The sequence below is a fragment of the Cetorhinus maximus genome, chromosome 14 (genome assembly GCF_964194155.1).
Source record: "Cetorhinus maximus chromosome 14, sCetMax3.hap1.1, whole genome shotgun sequence".
Taxonomy (NCBI): Eukaryota; Metazoa; Chordata; class Chondrichthyes; order Lamniformes; family Cetorhinidae; genus Cetorhinus; species Cetorhinus maximus.
The window spans coordinates 78,627,776-78,645,146 of record NC_135892.1 but is presented as its reverse complement, the minus strand read 5'-3'; the positions used below and the strand labels follow the sequence as shown (position 1 = coordinate 78,645,146).

Genomic DNA, 17,371 nt, shown 5'->3' with positions numbered 1-17,371 from the left:
GGGTAATGGAAGGGGAGACAATGATTTCAAAAGGAAATTGGATTGGCACTTGAGGGAAATTTACAGGACTACAGGGATAGAGTGGGAGAATGGAACTGACTGGATTGTTCCATGACCACAATAGGGGAAATGGCCTCCTTCTGTGTCATTATGACCACAAATTCAAATTCTCTAACCGATGTGTTTTCTGGATTATCAGTCCAATGACAAAACTACTGCACTATTAAATCCATATGTAAATACCAAGTTGTTGCTCTTTGTCCTTTTCTAATGAATTTCAGATTTTTGAATGCCAGTGGAAAATTTAAGTAACTTCAAGAATAGACACAGTTAATTTTCAAAACATTTTATTAATTTACACGAAGCTTGTCATCCACATAATATAGATGCCTGTGGAATACAGCAAGGTATTTGAATTTTGCCACCTTTTCCAGGTCTGGAAGTAAACTTCAGGAAGGAAGTTTCGTACATTGAGGATCATCATATGTCATGCTTCTATATCATTTCTACACTTATGTACTTTTTTGCAATGCAAAGCCAGTTAATTTGGCAAATCAAATTAAATGTAAGCTCAATATGAGACATTAAAGCTATCAGCTTAATTATGGATAGTGTAATGAATAATAGGGCTTTAAAAATGAAAGATAAGAGTCAACTTTCTAATTCTAATGTAAAATGCTAATTTTGTATACTTATAATTGAAAATTGAAATATTAGATGGCACATATTTATCATGTGAGATGAATCTTATTTCCAGATCTTAAATATGTAAAATACAACTTCCATTCCAAAGTTATGTGAAGTTTATGTAGAAAAATGGATATTTAATTAGATCCCTCAAATTGTGTACATCTTTACACAATTTGTTTAAGTAGCATCACATTATTCATTTAACATCTGGACACTTTTAACAAGCAACAGTTATGATAAATACTCTCAACATATTTTGCTTTGATGATTTTTGATTATGTAAGATGCATTTTATTAGCTGAAAGGGAAACTAATCACTGTGGGTGAGAAATCACTCAAGATTCCTGTATTTTACATCCCCTACAGTAAATTCTAGATTTTAAAATTTAAAGACTATAATCAATGAGTCTCTGAATTGATAATATTTTGAAATCAGGCTTTGTAAAATGTTGAACAATGTACCTTTGCAATTATTTCATGGACTCAGAGTCTTTGTTAATGTTTCACTGTCTTTAACATTTTAGTTCCACAAGTTTGTTGAGCTAGTATATATGTGCAGCAACATACCCAGGTAAACGCAATTCAAAACCAGTAAACTGGACAGCCAGAGAATCTCCTCATAAAAGCAACTTCAGTGCTTCTTTCAGCTGCATATTATTTCATTTCAAATTCTTTTAATCTTGCTATGTAATATCTGTCAAGTACTGGAAAGTGAATTTTTACTGCATTTATTTTAAAAAAGCCTTGCAGTTCACATTTCTTTTAAATATTTTTTCACTCAATTTAAGAAATGGAAGAAATTTTCTGATCTTTGTACGTTACAATGTTGCCAATCATTAATGTTTTCAATAAGTGGCTGTACTATTTCTCACTTTGAACAAATCTCTCTCTTGGGAAATGTTTCCAATTTACTCAAGTATTATTTTATGCATCTAATTAATCCCTTGCACTCAAATGTGCAGTAATTTGGTTTCTTCTCCGTTTTTCTCCCCGATCTATTTCTCAACTAAGTTTTTTTTTCCTTTCACAGGATGCAGACGTCGCTGGCTAGGTCAGCATTTATTGCCCATTCTAGTTTTCCATTGGCACTGTCACCCCTCCAGTACCTAATTTTGGATTCTGAATAGTCACACATTGCAGCCAAGCTAAAGCCCATCTATCTAAATATCATAAGAAGTAATACCAGAAAACAGTCAAGACTAATTGCTTTCCTCTCCATAATTTGGGATGCTAATATTGCTCCCACAACTTGTATCCACACTAACTTGGGACCTTTCTAGACCCCATAGTAAGTTCAATACTATTTTTGGATGGGGTGGCATTGGAGGGTCGTGCAAACAATGCCCATTTTCTTTCTTGACTACATGCAATGAAAAATGGTAATGAGCTGTTAGCAGTGTGGTAAACAGAGAAGACCATCTTATCTTTTTCTTCTTGCAAGTCCAAGCGACATCTTCACAGATACTGTGCTCCTGCCAAACTCTCAGAAGACATCAGAAATAGTATTAATTAGATCACAGTCTTGACAACTTCAGATTGAACTATTATCAGAAGCTTAAAAAAAATATTGGTTATCCAAACACAAAATATTAGAATATGAGAAAGTTTCACTTTTATTTCCAAAGCTGTGAAGCAGCCAGAGTATCGATTTTAGCACAAAAAGTACCAGTGGATGGAAATGTTACTATCTAGCTATTCCACAACTTAAAACAATGCAATTCCTCACAGATCTATTTATTTTAAAAATAATTATATACATTCATTCATTACTTGTTCCAGATTCACAGCCTATGACTTTTGTGAAGAGATACTTGTCCAAACAAAATGCACAAAGCAAAATTGTCCCATTTATTTTCCTCTCCCTTCCAAATGACAATCAAGCTATGATATGATTCCACAAGCCCCTGTCGCCTCTTAGTACAATCCATAACTACTGTTGGAGTGGAAAGGATGCCATTTGGTGCATGCAGCTACTGTATGCTCCAATATGAACTTCTCAACCTCCACAGTTGATTCCTTACTTTCGTAAGTTCCTTTCCCTACATCTCTAGGTGGAAATAAATGTCAATGTTGCTGCTATCTCTAGAATGGAAACCATCTTTTTCAGTTCATCCCTCAGCCATATTATTAATTTTACTTTTTTTTGTTAACTGGATTACTCGTCCAAGTATTTGGTGCTGTTGCATTCCAGGGGATGAATGAAATCCAACCCCACAGTTCTCACTAGTTTATCTTAATAACCCCATCCTGCTATACACATTTATTATTGCCTGTTTCTATATTACCCTATATTTTTTCACACTAAAGACTATCTGCCATATCTCACGTAACTGTTGCAAGTGATCAATCTTTCTATTCGTTACTTGCCAGCTGTTCTGTATCATCAGTGAATGTAACAAAAAACTACTAAACTAAAGGATATCTACTAAACTAGATATCCTTTTCCATATCATTCATAAATAATGTGAATAAGCGGCATCCTCGAAGGTGTCCGTGAAACACAAGTGGTTACTTGCTCTGAGGAGGAACATTTACAATTTATCATTGCTCTCTGCTAGGTCCAAGCTCAATCTGGCAAGACAATTTATCTATGCCACAAACTTTAACCTTCCCTATTTGTATCAGGTGAGGACCTTTTACAAATGCCTTGAAAATCTAAATTGATTACAATCACTAGATCACCCATGAGCCAACCATCCTTGACCTTTCCTTTATTAACACAACTGTAGAACTTTTTTGGCTCTCTCTTATTATAATGTGTGATCTGTTTCTCTTATTTTTTTCTATTAAGTGGCCATTTTCATGTCAGCCCAAAAAGTAACTGGCAGTAGACTAGATTGCTAGGGATAACTCAGCCAAGCCTAATCTCATTGTCACCCAACATCAAGTTTTGGATGTGTCAACTTTTCCTCAGTTCAAGGTTGGCAAAATTAAAACACCTCCAACCTGCACCTGTGTGTATTTGTTGCAGACTCCATCAACTCCACAGCCGACTGAGGACTGAATCACAATCTCAGGTTCCTGTTTGATTTTGAGCTGAGCTTTTTATCCCACAACTGCTTGCTTATGGTCTGCCCCAAAGATTCCAAAACCTTAATCTATGCCGTCTCCACCCAGCGAACCAACTTCTGTGTTCTCATTGGCTACTCCACTATGATCACTTACAAACCAGCTCATCCAAAACTCAACATCTCCCTTTATCATACAGCCATCGCTTTTATCCTTGTGCAGCTCTGATGGTTATCTGTGCTCTAATAAATCTAGACTATCTCATCTGCAATTTCCTCCATTGCCCTGCTCCACCATGTCTGAGTGACCTTTGGGCAGAGTCACATATCCCTTTCCATGCTCTCCACTTCTCTGACTCCCAGTTTAGTACGTTGTCCCCACTCTATTATCAGAAGCTCATCCTTAACTATGCCGCCTTCAAATTCCAAAACAATTTTATAATTCTACCTTCCTCCCACTTTCAAAAGCTTAAAATCCATATCTTCAAGCATGCTTTCCCCTCTATTAAATTTATTCTCTTACTGTTTGATGTCCATCTCTCTGCTTTTTGGTGCACTCTAAACCATTCTTAAATTACAACCCGGTGATGTTGCTGACAACTTTGATATTTTCTAACGGGGCCACTGTACAGCAATCAGAAGTACTAAACCAAGTTATTTGCCCACTTCTCTGGTCAGGAACACTGGCCAACTGTTGTGCTTCACTACTGCTTGAGCACAGACCAATGATTGAATCTGCGATCATCATTGTATGGCTCAGCATCAAACCACAAAGTGAATTTACCTACTGAGTCATTGTGACATTTAAAATTATGTTCTTCGTTGCAAGAACAGCAATTTAAAGTACAGCAGCCACTTCACAATTGGGCTAAGCAACATAGTTTTACGAACAAGAAGGAGTAGGCCATTCAGCCCCTCGAGCCTGCTCCGCCATTTCAAATAAAATCATGGCTGATCTGATAATAACCTGAGATCTGCATCCCACCTACCCCCGATAACCTATCACCCCCTTGCTTACCAAGAATCTATCCACCTCTGCCTTAAAAATATTCAAAGACTCTGCTTCCACCACCTTTTCAGGAAGAGAATTCCAAAGGCTCATGAGCCTCAGGGAAAAAATTTCGCCTCATCTCTCTTTTAAATGGGCAACCCCTTATTTTTAAACAGTGACCCCTAGTTCTAGATTCTCCCACAAGAGGGAAGCATCCTCTCCAAATCCACACTGTCAAGGCCCCTGAGGAACTTATATGTTTCAATCAAGTCGCCTCTTACTCTTCTAAACTCCAGTGGATACAAGCCTAGTCTGTCCAACCTTTCCTTATAAGACAGCCCACCCATTCCAGGTATTAGTCTGGTAAACCTCTGAACCGCTTCCAATGCATTTACATCCTTTCCTAAATAAAGTGACCAATACTGTACACAGTACTCCAAATGTGGCCTCACTAGTGCTCTGTACAGCTGAAGTATAACCTTACTTTTGTATTCAATTCCCCTCACAATAAATGATAACGTTCTATTAGCTTTCTTAATTACTTGCTGTACCTGCGTACTAGTCTTTTGTGATTCTTGCACAAGGACACCCAGATTCCTCTGCACCTCAGAGCTTTGCAAACTTTCATCATTTAGATAATATGCTTCTCTTTTATCCTTCCTGCCAAAATGGACAATTTCACATTTTCCCACATTATACCCCATTTGCCAGATCTTTGCCCACTCACTTAACCTATCTACATCTTTTTGTAGCCTCCTTATGTCCTCTTCACAACTTTCTTTCCTACCTTTGTGTCATCAGCACATTTGGCAACCATCCCTTCATCCAAGTCATTTATATAAATTGCAAACAGTTGAGATCTCTGTGGCACACCACTTGTTACATCGTGCCAAGCTGAAAAAGACCCATATTTGCCTATTCTCTGCTTCCTGTTAGCCAGCCAATCTTCTATCCATGTCAATATGTTACACTCTATACCATGAAATTTTATTTTCCACAATAACATTTGATGTAGCACTTTATCAAATGCCTTCTGGAAATCTAAGTACAGTACATCCACTGGTTCCCCTTTATCCACAGCACATGTTACTTCCTCAAAGAACTCCAATAAGTTGGTTAAACACAATTTCCCTTTCACAAAACCATGTTGACTCTGCCTGATGACCTTGAGCTTATCCAAGTGCCCTGCTATAACTTCTTTAATAATAGCTTCTAACATTGCACCATTCCGGTAACATCAGTAAATAAAGAAAATGATTATGCAAAAACTTCTCACCTGAATTCAGTGCTCAAGTTTCCCAGTAGTCTCAGCATCACCAGTAGGCCACACAGGGTGCACTACCTATGTTACCTTTCAGGAGACAACAACAGCATCAATCTTGCACCACGGTAAAGGTGGTGATTAAAATCAAATTTAACAATCACATGCAATGTTGAAGAAGAAAATTAGAAAAATTGGTTAACAGGCTTATTGCATCAAAGGCATAAAAAACTTATAAGGGCAAGTTTTAAACTGCACATCATCAAAATCGCTACATTTTAATTACCCACAGATCTTGTTTCAACGGTTAGGTCTATAAATTAAAATATTAATCTCTTCTAATGCTACCTTTTAATATTAATATATTACTGGAAGCCAGATATGTAGTGGGACATGCCCACATAAAATTTAGTTAACCATACCTTAACAAATTATTGTCTCTTCGTACATACAATTCCTGCTTGCAGATTTAAGACCCAGGGTAGGGCTAGCCTAAGGTTAACTTGAACTGCACACTGGTCAGAAGATAGAATTCAGCCCTCAGCACAAAGGGAACTAGCAAGGTTCGTTGTTAAACGAACTGCTTTACTGGCAAGTTAGGTTGTGATCATCCTGGAAGATGGCAGGCTCTGTTCCATAATACTTTTTTTCCATCGTTACGCTATGTTTTTCTGCCATTAAATGGCAACATTTGAAAGAATTACAGTTGTTCATTAAATTTTTTGTAGCAAGTACTGATAACACTTTCATTAGAATATTCATATGAATATATGGTAGAAGTTACTATACATTACTTCATTAAAATATTCAAATGAATGTAGTTAAGATACATTAACTGTCTAACATTTTTGTGTCTCAAACATAACATGTTACACTTCAATTATTGTTTAATAACAAAATCAAAAGGGTCAAGCTGTATTGTATATATATTTTGGGAAAATAAATTTAAAACCCTTTGAAATTCACAACTGTTTTAAATATTTTTTTATTTCCTCAGGAGTTTTTCATTATGCTCTTTCTGGTTCAGAAAGTAACATTAATCCACATTTACTTCAATTACATTATTTAGTGTTTCTAACAGTTCAAAACTTAAACAGTGAATTTTCTTTTCCACGTATGGAATCAACCAGCCATCAACTACTTTTACTTTACAGTGTTACTTGCTTTCAGTATTTTCAAGTTTAAAAACACTTCACTTCTATAAAATAAGGATGCACAAGCAATATTTCCAGACAAACAACATTATTAAAACAATCACAGCTACTCAAGCTAAAATAGCTGCACAAAAATATTTTCAAACTGCTAAAAATTGACTCATGATTCTTTACAAAGATAACTGCTTGATCTCAGCAGAGACATCTAGACATAAAACATGAATGGTTATTTAATCATTCAAGATTTGTATGTGCATGAGGCACCAAAAGGAGTCCATACAGCTTATATAAAACAATGCTTCGAAAGTCCAAGGAGTCACAGAAATATATATTTGTATGGCTTGTGCCATCTGGTGCATGAGGGCTGCTGCAAATATTGTTGACAAGTCTCAACTAAGTTTCTTTGCCAGCATTACTATTTGCTGTTCCTAGTCCGGCCATCAAAAAACTTTTTGTGTCCACCCCACTATACAATTTAACAGTAAGTGGCTTTAAAAGTGTCTGCCACCTGGCGGTCCAGGCCATCTCTGGCCCCGTCCAGGTGGCGGAGGTGGCAGCGGCGCACCAGGTCCATTGTGAAAGCTGTGTAAAAGGATAAAATCACAATTTTTTGTTTCATGGTGTACTTTTCTTCATTAAAAAAATAAAGTTTGTTACAAAAAATTCTAACAGTTATGCTACTTTAATTATCTTATACGCTAAATAGTCATTTGAAACATTCTTGACATGCAGATTTTTATAGGCTTCCAAAAAATTACTCACTACAAATAAGGGCTAATTACAAAAATCAGATCCAAATATTTTGTTTAACTTAGAGAAAATGAATTTACAGCACTCTGGGAAAACGGTCCCACAAAGAGCCTGAGTTCGACTTACCCTCTCCGAGGCGAGAAAACCCCTCTTTGCATGCCTCTACCTCGAATGAAGGGGGCTCTTCCTCTGAAGCCCATTGGTCCTGGAGGAGGAGGAACTGGTAATCGTGGTGGAGGAGGACCACCACCCCTAAATCTGCAAGACAATTATCAAATGCTAACAACCACAGAAAGCAAATCAAAACATAGGGCAGAATTTTTTTTTTGGCGTGCGGGGGTGGGCCCCGCTCACCAAAGTGTAAAATGACGCGCAGTGACGTCAGGCATGCGGCCCGATGTCACTGCGTGTCACTCCGATCTTTTGTTCGGCAGGCACACACCAGAGTCGGGTGCGCACCCACTGCACTGTCAAAGGCCTGTTAAGGCCATTAATAAACCAATTAAACAAACTAAGGTTGGCAGGCAGGCGAAGGTCCAAGCGGCCTTCGCATTTTGCATGAGACCTCATCCACGGGTGGGATGAGGTTTCATGAAGGTTTTATTGAATAAATAAAAAATGTCAAACATTTCATAAACATGTCCCAGCTCATGTGACACTCACATGAGGGTCATGTGTAAATGATTTTTAACTTTATTTTAAACTTAAAATTTGAACTTAATCTCCCTGAGGCAGCGACCGAGCGCAGGCCCCGACTCTCCCTGCTCCTGCACAGGTAGCGCTGAGCGTAAGGCCAGCCCTCGTAAAATGTTGGCTCGCAGATGATCGTGGGCAGTGATTGGCTCTGCGCTTGCTCCTGACCAGCCCGCCCAACAGGGAGAAGATTCTGCCCATATTTATTCAAACTAGGACCAAGGTGGAGGTGGAGGCGAAGTTCTAAGCAGCTGGACAAGACTACAGAGGGCAAGGACTTTTGGGAGTCGGAACATGTAAAAAGCCCCAATCTCAGCATAAGTCTCGTAATAAAAATATTAAAATTTTCATTTCTAAGTAATAGTACAGAGCTTTTCTGCTAAAATTCCTTGCAAGACATGTATTTTCAATTACTTCACCAGAAAGTTTAAGGACATTTGCATTACATCACAACAATCTGCTCCCAACAACTATTACAGTATTAAGTATTACAGTACGAGTACAGATAAAAATTGTAAAAGTTCAGTACTTGTTATAACTGAAACAACTCCAATCCATTCTTAGGCCAGAAATTTCCCCCCCGTTGGGGGGGTTGTGGGGGGTGGGGGCAGGCGCGAACCCGATTGGCACCCCCAATCGGGGATGCGCCGCCATTTTATGTGGGCGGGCCAATTAGGGCCCGCCCAGCGTGACGCTCGCCTGGAAGCGCTGAGCGGTCCCTGTGCGGGTGGGGGGGATTCCCTGAGAGGTTCTCTGTGCTCTCTTGCGCATGCGCGCGAAAGAGGGCAGAGATCTCCCCGGGGCACAGAGGTGCCTCAGGAAGATTTGTTTCAGTGCTAAAATTTTAAATAAAGGTTTTTAAACACGTTTAAAACATGTCCCCTTATGTGACACTATCACATGAGCTGGGACATGTCAAAGAATAAAAGTATAAATTTTTATTAGATTTTAAAACACTTCATGAAACCTCATCCCACCACGCATCATAGAACCATAGAAAAGTTACAGCACAGAAGGCCATTCGGCCCATCTTGTCCATGCCAGCTCAAGGACACCCAGGTGCCCTTTCTAATCCCACCTTCCTGCACCCGACCCATAGCCCTGCAGCTTACAGCACTTAAGGTGCAGATCCAGGTACTTTTTAAAAGAGTTTAGAGTTTCTGCCTCTACCACCAACTTGGGCAGTGAATTCTAGACACCCACTACCCTCTGCGTAAAAAAGTTCTTCCTCATGTCCCCCCTACACCTTCGGTAACTTATCTTGAATCTATGTCCCCTGGTTCTAGAATTCTCCACCAAGGGAAACAATTTTATCCTGTCCACTCTATCTATTCCCCTCAGAATTTTGTACACCTCAATCAAGTCACCTCTCAGCCTTCTTTGTTCTAAGGAAAATAACCCCAACCTATCCAATCTCTCCTCGTAGCTACACTTTTCTAACTCTGGCAACATTCTTGTAAACCTCCTCTGCACTCTCTCCAGAGCTATTACAACTTTCCTGTAATGTGGTGACCAGAACTGCACACAATACTCCAGTTGTGACCTCACCAGTGTTTTATACAATTCCAACATTATATCCTTACTTTTATATTCTATAGCTCTGCCAATGAAGGAGAGCATTCCATATGCCTTCTTTACAACCTTGTCTACTTGAACTGCTGCTTTCAGCGACCTGTGTACTTGTACGCCAAGATCTCTCACTTCATCTACCCCTCTTAGTATATTCCCATTTATTGTGTAATCCCTGTAACTGTTTGACCTCCCTAAATGTATGACCTCACACTTCTCTATGTTAAAATCCATCTGCCACTTTACTGCCCACTCCACCAACCCATCTATATCGTTTTGGAGATTATGGCTATCCTCTACACTATCCACTACTCAGCCAATCTTTGTGTCATCTGCAAATTTCCCAATCGTGCCCCCCATGTTCACGTCCAAATCGTTAATATATAACACAAACAGCAAGGGTCCCAACACCAAGCCCTGTGGAACACCACCTGAGACAACTTTCCATTCGCAAGGGCATCCATCGACCATTACCCTTTGTTTCCTGTTACAAAGCCAACCTTTTATCCAGTTTGCCACATTACCCTGAATCCCTTGGGCTTTTACTTTCCTGACCAATCTGCCACATGGGATCTTGTCAAATGCCTTGCTAAAATCCATGTAAACAACATCCACTGCACTACCTTCATCAGCCCTTCTTGGCACTTCCTCAAAGAATTCAATCAAATTTGTGAGGCAAGACCTTCCTTTAACAAATCCATGCTGACCATCCCAGACTAGTCCATACCTTTCCACATGACAGTTAATCCTCTCAGGACTGATTCTACTAATTTGCTCACCACCGAAGAAAGACTAACTGGCCTATAATTGTTTGGCATTTCCTTTGATCCCTTTTTAAACAATGGAACTACATTTGCATTTCTCCAGTCCTCCGGTACCTCCCCTGTATCTAGTGAAGATTGGAAAATCATCCTCAGAGCATCTGCTATCTCCTCCCTGACTTCCTTCAGCAGCCTCGGAAACAATCCAACTGGCCCTGGTGACTTATCAACTTTCAAGGATTTCAACCCTTCAAGTACTTCCTCTCTCTTTATGACAATCCCGTCCAATATCTCGCAGTGTTCCTCCTGGACTACTATATCTACATCCTCCCTTTCCTTTGTAAACATGGAGACAAAGTATTCATTCAAAACCCTTCCCACAGCCTCTGCATCTACACACAAGCTTCCATCTTCATCTCTGATAGGTCCCACTTTTTCCTTAACTAACCTTATGGCATTAATGTATTGGTAAAACATCTCTGGGTTATCTTTAACTTTACTTGCTAATCTTTTTTCATGCCCTCTCTTTGATTTCCTTATTTCCTTTTTTACTTTGTCCCTGCACTTCCTATATTTGTCTAGGCTATCTGCAGTGCTTAGTTCTTTGTGCCTATCGTATGCTTTCTTTTTCTGTTTGATCTACCCCTGTATTCCCCTAGACAACCAGGGGGGTCTAGATTTGGCAGTACCACTCTTATTTTTGTTGGGGACATGTCTACTTTGTACAAATGGGATCTCACTTTTTAGTGCTTCCCACTGGTTTTCCACTGTTTTATCCTCCAGCAGTGCTGTCCAGTCCACCTCGGCCAAGTCCCTTCTCATTTCTGCAAAATTTGCCTTTCCCCCAGTTCGAGGCTTTTACTCCTGCCTTATCTCTGTCCTTTTCCATGGTAATGCTAAATCTAACTGAATTGTGATCACTGTCCCCGATATGGTCGCCAACTGTCACTTCACCCACTTGCCCTTCTTCGTTCCCCAAGACTAGGTCTAGAATTGCATCTCCTCTCATTGGGTTTGTCACTAATTGGTTGAAAAAATTTTCCTGGACACACTGCATGAATTTTTCTCCTTCAGTGCCCCTTATATTGTTTGAATGCCAGTTGATATTAGGATAGTTGAAGTCTCCTACTATTATTGCCCTCTTGTTCTTACAAGCAGAAATTTGTCTACATATTAGTTCTTCTATCTCCCTTTCACTATTTGGGAGTCTGTAGTATACTCCCAGTAGTGTGACTGCCCCTTTTTTAATTCTAAGCTCAATCCATAAAGCCTCATTTGTTGACCCATTTAGTATATCATCCCTTCTCCCAACTGGAATTGATTCTATAACCATTAGTGCTACCCCACCCCTCCTTTTTTATCTCCGACTCTATCGTGTATGAAGACTCTATAACCAGGGATATTAAGCTGCCAGTTTTGTCCCTCCTTTAGCCAGGCCTCCATTATAGCAATGACATCCTGCTGCCATGTGTCTACCTGTGCCTTTAACTCATCTAGTTTGTTTGTAATACTCCTTGCATTGAAGTATAAACAGTTTAACCCTGTCAATTTCCCTTGCTGGGCACTTTTTAAACTTTGCTTCTCCTGTAACTCCATGTCTATCACAACGTCCCTAGCTAATGTTCTACCTCCATTTCTCTGATCTGAATTTGACCTATCTGATCCTACTCCTGGGATCCCATCCCCCTGCCACACTAGTTTAAATACTCCCCAACAGAACTAGCAAAAGCCCCCGCAAGGACACTGGTCCCAGCTCTGCCTGGGTGCAGCCCGTCCGGTTTGTACAGGTCCCACCTTCCCCAGAACCGGTCCCAGTGCCTCAAGGATCTGAATCCCTCCTGGCTACACCATCTCTCCAGCCACGTGTTCATTTGATCTATCCTCTTATTCCTGCTCTCACTAGCACGTGGAACTGGGAGTAATCCTGAGATTACTAATTTGAGGTACTGCATTTTAATTTATCTCCTAACTTCCTGTACTGAGCTTGCAGGTCCTCATCCCTTAGTTTACCTATGTCCTTGGTACCAACATGTACTACGACCACTGGCTGTTTACCTTCCCTCCCCAGAATGTCCTGCAGCCGCTCCGTGACATCCTGGACCCTGGCACCAGGGAGGCAACATACCATCCTTGATTCACGTTTGCGACCACAGAAGCGTCTGTCTGTGCCCCTAACTATTGAATCCCCTATCACTATAGCCCTGCCACTTGTTTTCCTCCCGCCCCTCTGAGCAGCAGAGCCACCCACGGTGCTGTGAACTTGGCTGTTGCTGCTTTCAGCTGAGAGGCCATCCCCCCCAACAGTATCCAAAGTGCACCAGGCCTGCGAGGGACACTCTTCTGAAAGTGGGTTTAAAAAAAAAAGCAGCTGATTGGTGAGTAAATCCTGGTGAGTTTTTTTTCAATCTACTAAAGTAATTCATTGCTTAATACTGAGGTAGGAGCTAAAAAAAGAGTAGTACGGTACAAGTATAATTAGTCAAGAAACAAGGTTCCTAGCTAACATAAATAAGGCTAAATATGCTAGTGTATTTTTTAAGGGAGTAACTAGCTTAATCGAGAGGGACGTCATGGCAGGAGAACTCAGACCCGCGATATGCTCCTCCTGCAGGATGTGAGAAATGAGGGACGCTTCTAGCGTCCCTGGTGACCATGTGTGCGGAAGGTGTGTCCAAATGCAGCTAGTTCTGTTGTGGAGTATTTAAACCAGTGTGGCAGGGGGATGGGATTCCAGGAGTAGGATCAGATAGGTCAGATTCAGATCAGAAAAATGGAGGTAGAACATTAGCTAGGGACGTTGTGATAGACATGGAGTGAATTGCATCATTTTACGCATCGGCGGGTGGGCAGGGAAAATTCTTCCCTTAGCGTTCAAGTTAATGTAAACTACTAAATAGTGATATACCTCCGCAAAGCTGAGGCTGTCTAGCAATTTCAAGTCTTACTAGAATATTTTGAAAACTTATCTGAAGAGGAAATACCTGCAAGGCAAATGGGATTGCTGTACACTTACTACCCAGTTTTTTATTTCAAAATTCAAAGATTATTTCCCAACAAAAAAAAAGGCTTTTGAACAACAAGCAATTAGCAGAAGGCACTTGATGGGGACATCACTATGAAATAAGTATTCTGCAGAGACACACATAAAAGTTTAAAGTTCCTGTATTATTCTTACTTGTCCCGTTAAAAACATTGATGGAATGTTGGCCTTTATCTCAAGAGGGTTGGAATCCAAAAGTAAAGAAGTGATGCTTTGCTTGTTCAGAGCCTGGGCTCATAGCAGTGTTGCATTCATTTCTGGACACTGAATCTAAGAAATGGCTTTGGAAGGATAAAGCATGGGCTCATCAGAACAATACCAGAGTTTGAATGTTTAAATTATGAGGACAGGTTGCATAAACTTAGCTTGAAATGAAACAGAATGGAATTGTAGAATGCTTACAGGAGGAGGCTATTTAGAACGTCGTCTCAGTGCCAGGTCTCCAAGAACTCAGCTTAATCCCACGCACCCGCCTTATTCCTTTGGATTTCTTCAGATAAATATCCAACTCCTTTCTGAAAGCCATGATTAAATGTGCCTCCACTACACTCCCCCAACACTCCCCACACCACCCCCAAGGGAGGCAATGGCGTAGTGGTATTGTCACTGGATTAGTAATCCAGAGGCCCAGGGTAATGCTCTGGGTACCTGAGTTCGAATCCTGCCACAGCAAGTGGTGGAATTTAAATTCAACTAAAACAAAAATCACTAATTAAAAGTCTAATGATGACCAGGAAGCCATTGTCGATTGTTGTAAAAACTCATCTGGTTCACTAATATTGCTTAGGGAAAGAAATCTGCCATCCTTACCTGGTCTGGCCTACATGTGACTCCAGATTCACAGCAATGTGGATGACTCTTAAATGCCCTTTGAAATGGCTTAGCAAGCCACTAAGTTGTATCAAACTGCTACAAAGTCCCAATAAAGGAACGAAACCGGACGGACCACCCGGCATCAACCTAGGCACCGGAAACGACAAGGGAAAATACAGCCCTGTCGACCCTGCAAAGTCCTCCTTACGAACATCTGGGGGCTAGTGCCAAAATTGGGAGAGCTGTGTCTCAGACTAGTCAAGCAACAGCCTGACATAGCCATCCTCACGGAATCATACCTTACAGATATTGTTCCAGACACCACCATCACCATCTCTGGGTACATCCTATCCCAGCGGCAGGATGGACCCAGCAGAGGTGGCAGCACAGTGGTATACAGTCGGGAGGGAGTTGCCCTGGGAGTCCTCAACATCAACTCCGGACCCCATGAAGTCTCTGGGCATCAGATCAAAAATGGGCAAGGAAACCTCCTGCTTATTATGATGTACCACCATCCCTCAACTGATGAGTCAGTGCTCCTCCATGTTGAACACCACATGGAGGAAGCACTGAGAGCGGCAAGGGCGCTGAATGTTCTCTGAGTGGGGACTTCAATGTCCACCACCAAGAGTGGCTCGGTAGCAACAATGCTGACCGATGCTGGGGACCTTTTCCCCAGCATCACAGATGCCAGTCTTCAGCTAATTCAATTCACTCCACATGATATCAATAAATGGCTGAAGGCATTGGATACTGCAACGGCTATGGGCCCTGACAATATTCTGGCAATAGTATTGAAGACTTGTGCTTGAGAACTTGCCGAGCCCCTAGCCAAGCTGTTCCAGTACAGCTACAACACTGGCATCTACCTAGCTATGTGGAAAATTGCCCAAGTGTGTCCTGTGCACAAAAAGAGGAGGACAAATCCAACCCAACCAATTACCGCCCCATCAGTCTACTCTTGATCATCAGTAAAGTAATGGAAGGGGTCATCAACAGTGCTATCAAACGGCACTTGCTTAGCAATAACCTGCTCACTGATGCCCAGTTTGGGCTCCGACAGGGCCACTCAGCTCCTGACCTCATTACAGCCTTGGTTCAAACATGGACAAAAGAGCTGAACTCCAGAAGTGAGGTGAGAGTGACTGCCCTTGACATCAAGGCTGCATTTGACTGAGCGTGGCACCAAGGAGCCCTGACAAAACTGGAGTCAATGGGAATCAGGGTTGGAATCATACCTAGCACAAAGGCAGATGGTTATGGTTGTTGGAGGTCAGTCATCTCAGCTCCAGGACATCGCTGCAGCAGTTCCTCAGGGTAGTGTCCTCGGCTCAACCATCTTCAGCTGCTTCTTCAATGACCTTCCTTCCACCATAAGGTCAGAAGTGGGGATGTTCGCTGATGATTGCACAGTGTTCAGCACCATTCTCAACTCCTCAGATACTGAAGCAGTCCATGTCCAAATGCAGCAAGACTTGGACAATATCTAGGCTTGGGCTGACAAGTAGCAAGTAACATTCACGCCACACAAGTGCCAGGCAATGACCATCTCCAACAAGAGAGAATCTAACCATTATCCCTTGACGGCATTACCATTGCTGAATCCCCCACTATCAGTATCCTCGGGGTTACCATTGACCAGAAACTGAACTGGACTAGCCATATAAATACTGTGGCTACAAGAGCAGGTCAGAGGCTAGGAAACCTGCGACAAGTAACTCATCTCCTGACTACACAAAGCCTGTCAACCATCTACAAGGCACAAGTCAGGAGTTTGATGCAATACTCCCCACTTGCCTGGATGAGTGCGGCTCCAACAACACTCAAGAAGCTCGATACCACCCAGGACAAAGCAGCCCGCTTGATGGGCACCACATCCACAAACATTCACTCCCTCCACCACCGATGCACAGTAGCAGCAGTGTGTACCATTTACAAGAAGCACTGAAGGAATTCACCAAGGCTCCTTAGATAGCAACTTCCAAACCTACGAATACTACCGTCTAGAAGGACAAGGGCAGCGTATACATGGGAACACCACCACCTGGAAGTTCCCGTCCAAGTCACTAACCATCCTGACTTGGAAATATGTCACAGTTCCTCCACTGTTGCTGGGTCAAAATCCTGGAACTCCCTTCCTAATAGCACTGTGGGTGTACCTGCACCATATGGACTGCAGCGGTTCAAGAAGGCAGCTCACCACCACCTTCTCAAGGGAAATTAGGGATGGGCAATAAAAATGCTGGCCCAGCCAGGGAAGCCCTCATCCCATGAATGAATAACAAAAAACTCAGATAGTGCATTACAAATCCCAACGACTTGCTGCATAAAAAGCTTATCCTCATGCCACCTTTGGTTCTTTTGCCATTTACCTTAAATTGGTGGTGTTGGTTTCCAACCCTTCCACTAATGGGAACAGTTTCACCCATCTACTTTGTCCAAAACCTTCATGATCTTGAGTACCTCTATCAAATTTCATCTCAACCTTCTCTTCTCTAAGGAGAACAGCCCCAGCTTCTCCAATCTATCCACATAACTGAAGTCCCTCATCCCCAGAAGAGATCTCAAATCTTTTCTGCATACTCTCTCTAATTCCTTCAATCCTTCCTAAATCCAGAATCCTGAGACAGTTGACCTCTGG

The 17,371-nt window shown here is 41.4% G+C and overlaps 1 protein-coding gene across 7 annotated transcripts in view; it reads right to left on the bottom strand.

The window, feature by feature from the left end:
- Window positions 1–330: 330 nt before the first annotated feature.
- The window catches only part of LOC144689754 (uncharacterized), a 25,178-nt gene continuing 8,137 nt past the window's right edge, over window positions 331–17,371 (bottom strand). Inside the window, exons 4-6 of one of the 7 annotated variants that reach the window (XR_013578694.1) lie at window positions 7,981–8,112; window positions 5,966–7,686; window positions 331–2,737 (exon numbers count right to left, since the gene is read on the bottom strand). Coding sequence is in view for 2 of the 7 variants with exons in the window: in XM_078557128.1 (XP_078413254.1) it covers window positions 7,596–7,686; window positions 7,981–8,112 (223 nt within the window). In the remaining 5 variants the exon portion in view is untranslated. Of the gene's footprint in view, window positions 7,687–7,980; window positions 8,113–17,371 lie in introns of all 7 variants that reach the window. The other 6 variants (XR_013578695.1, XR_013578696.1, XR_013578697.1 and 3 more) reach the window with 6 other exon arrangements.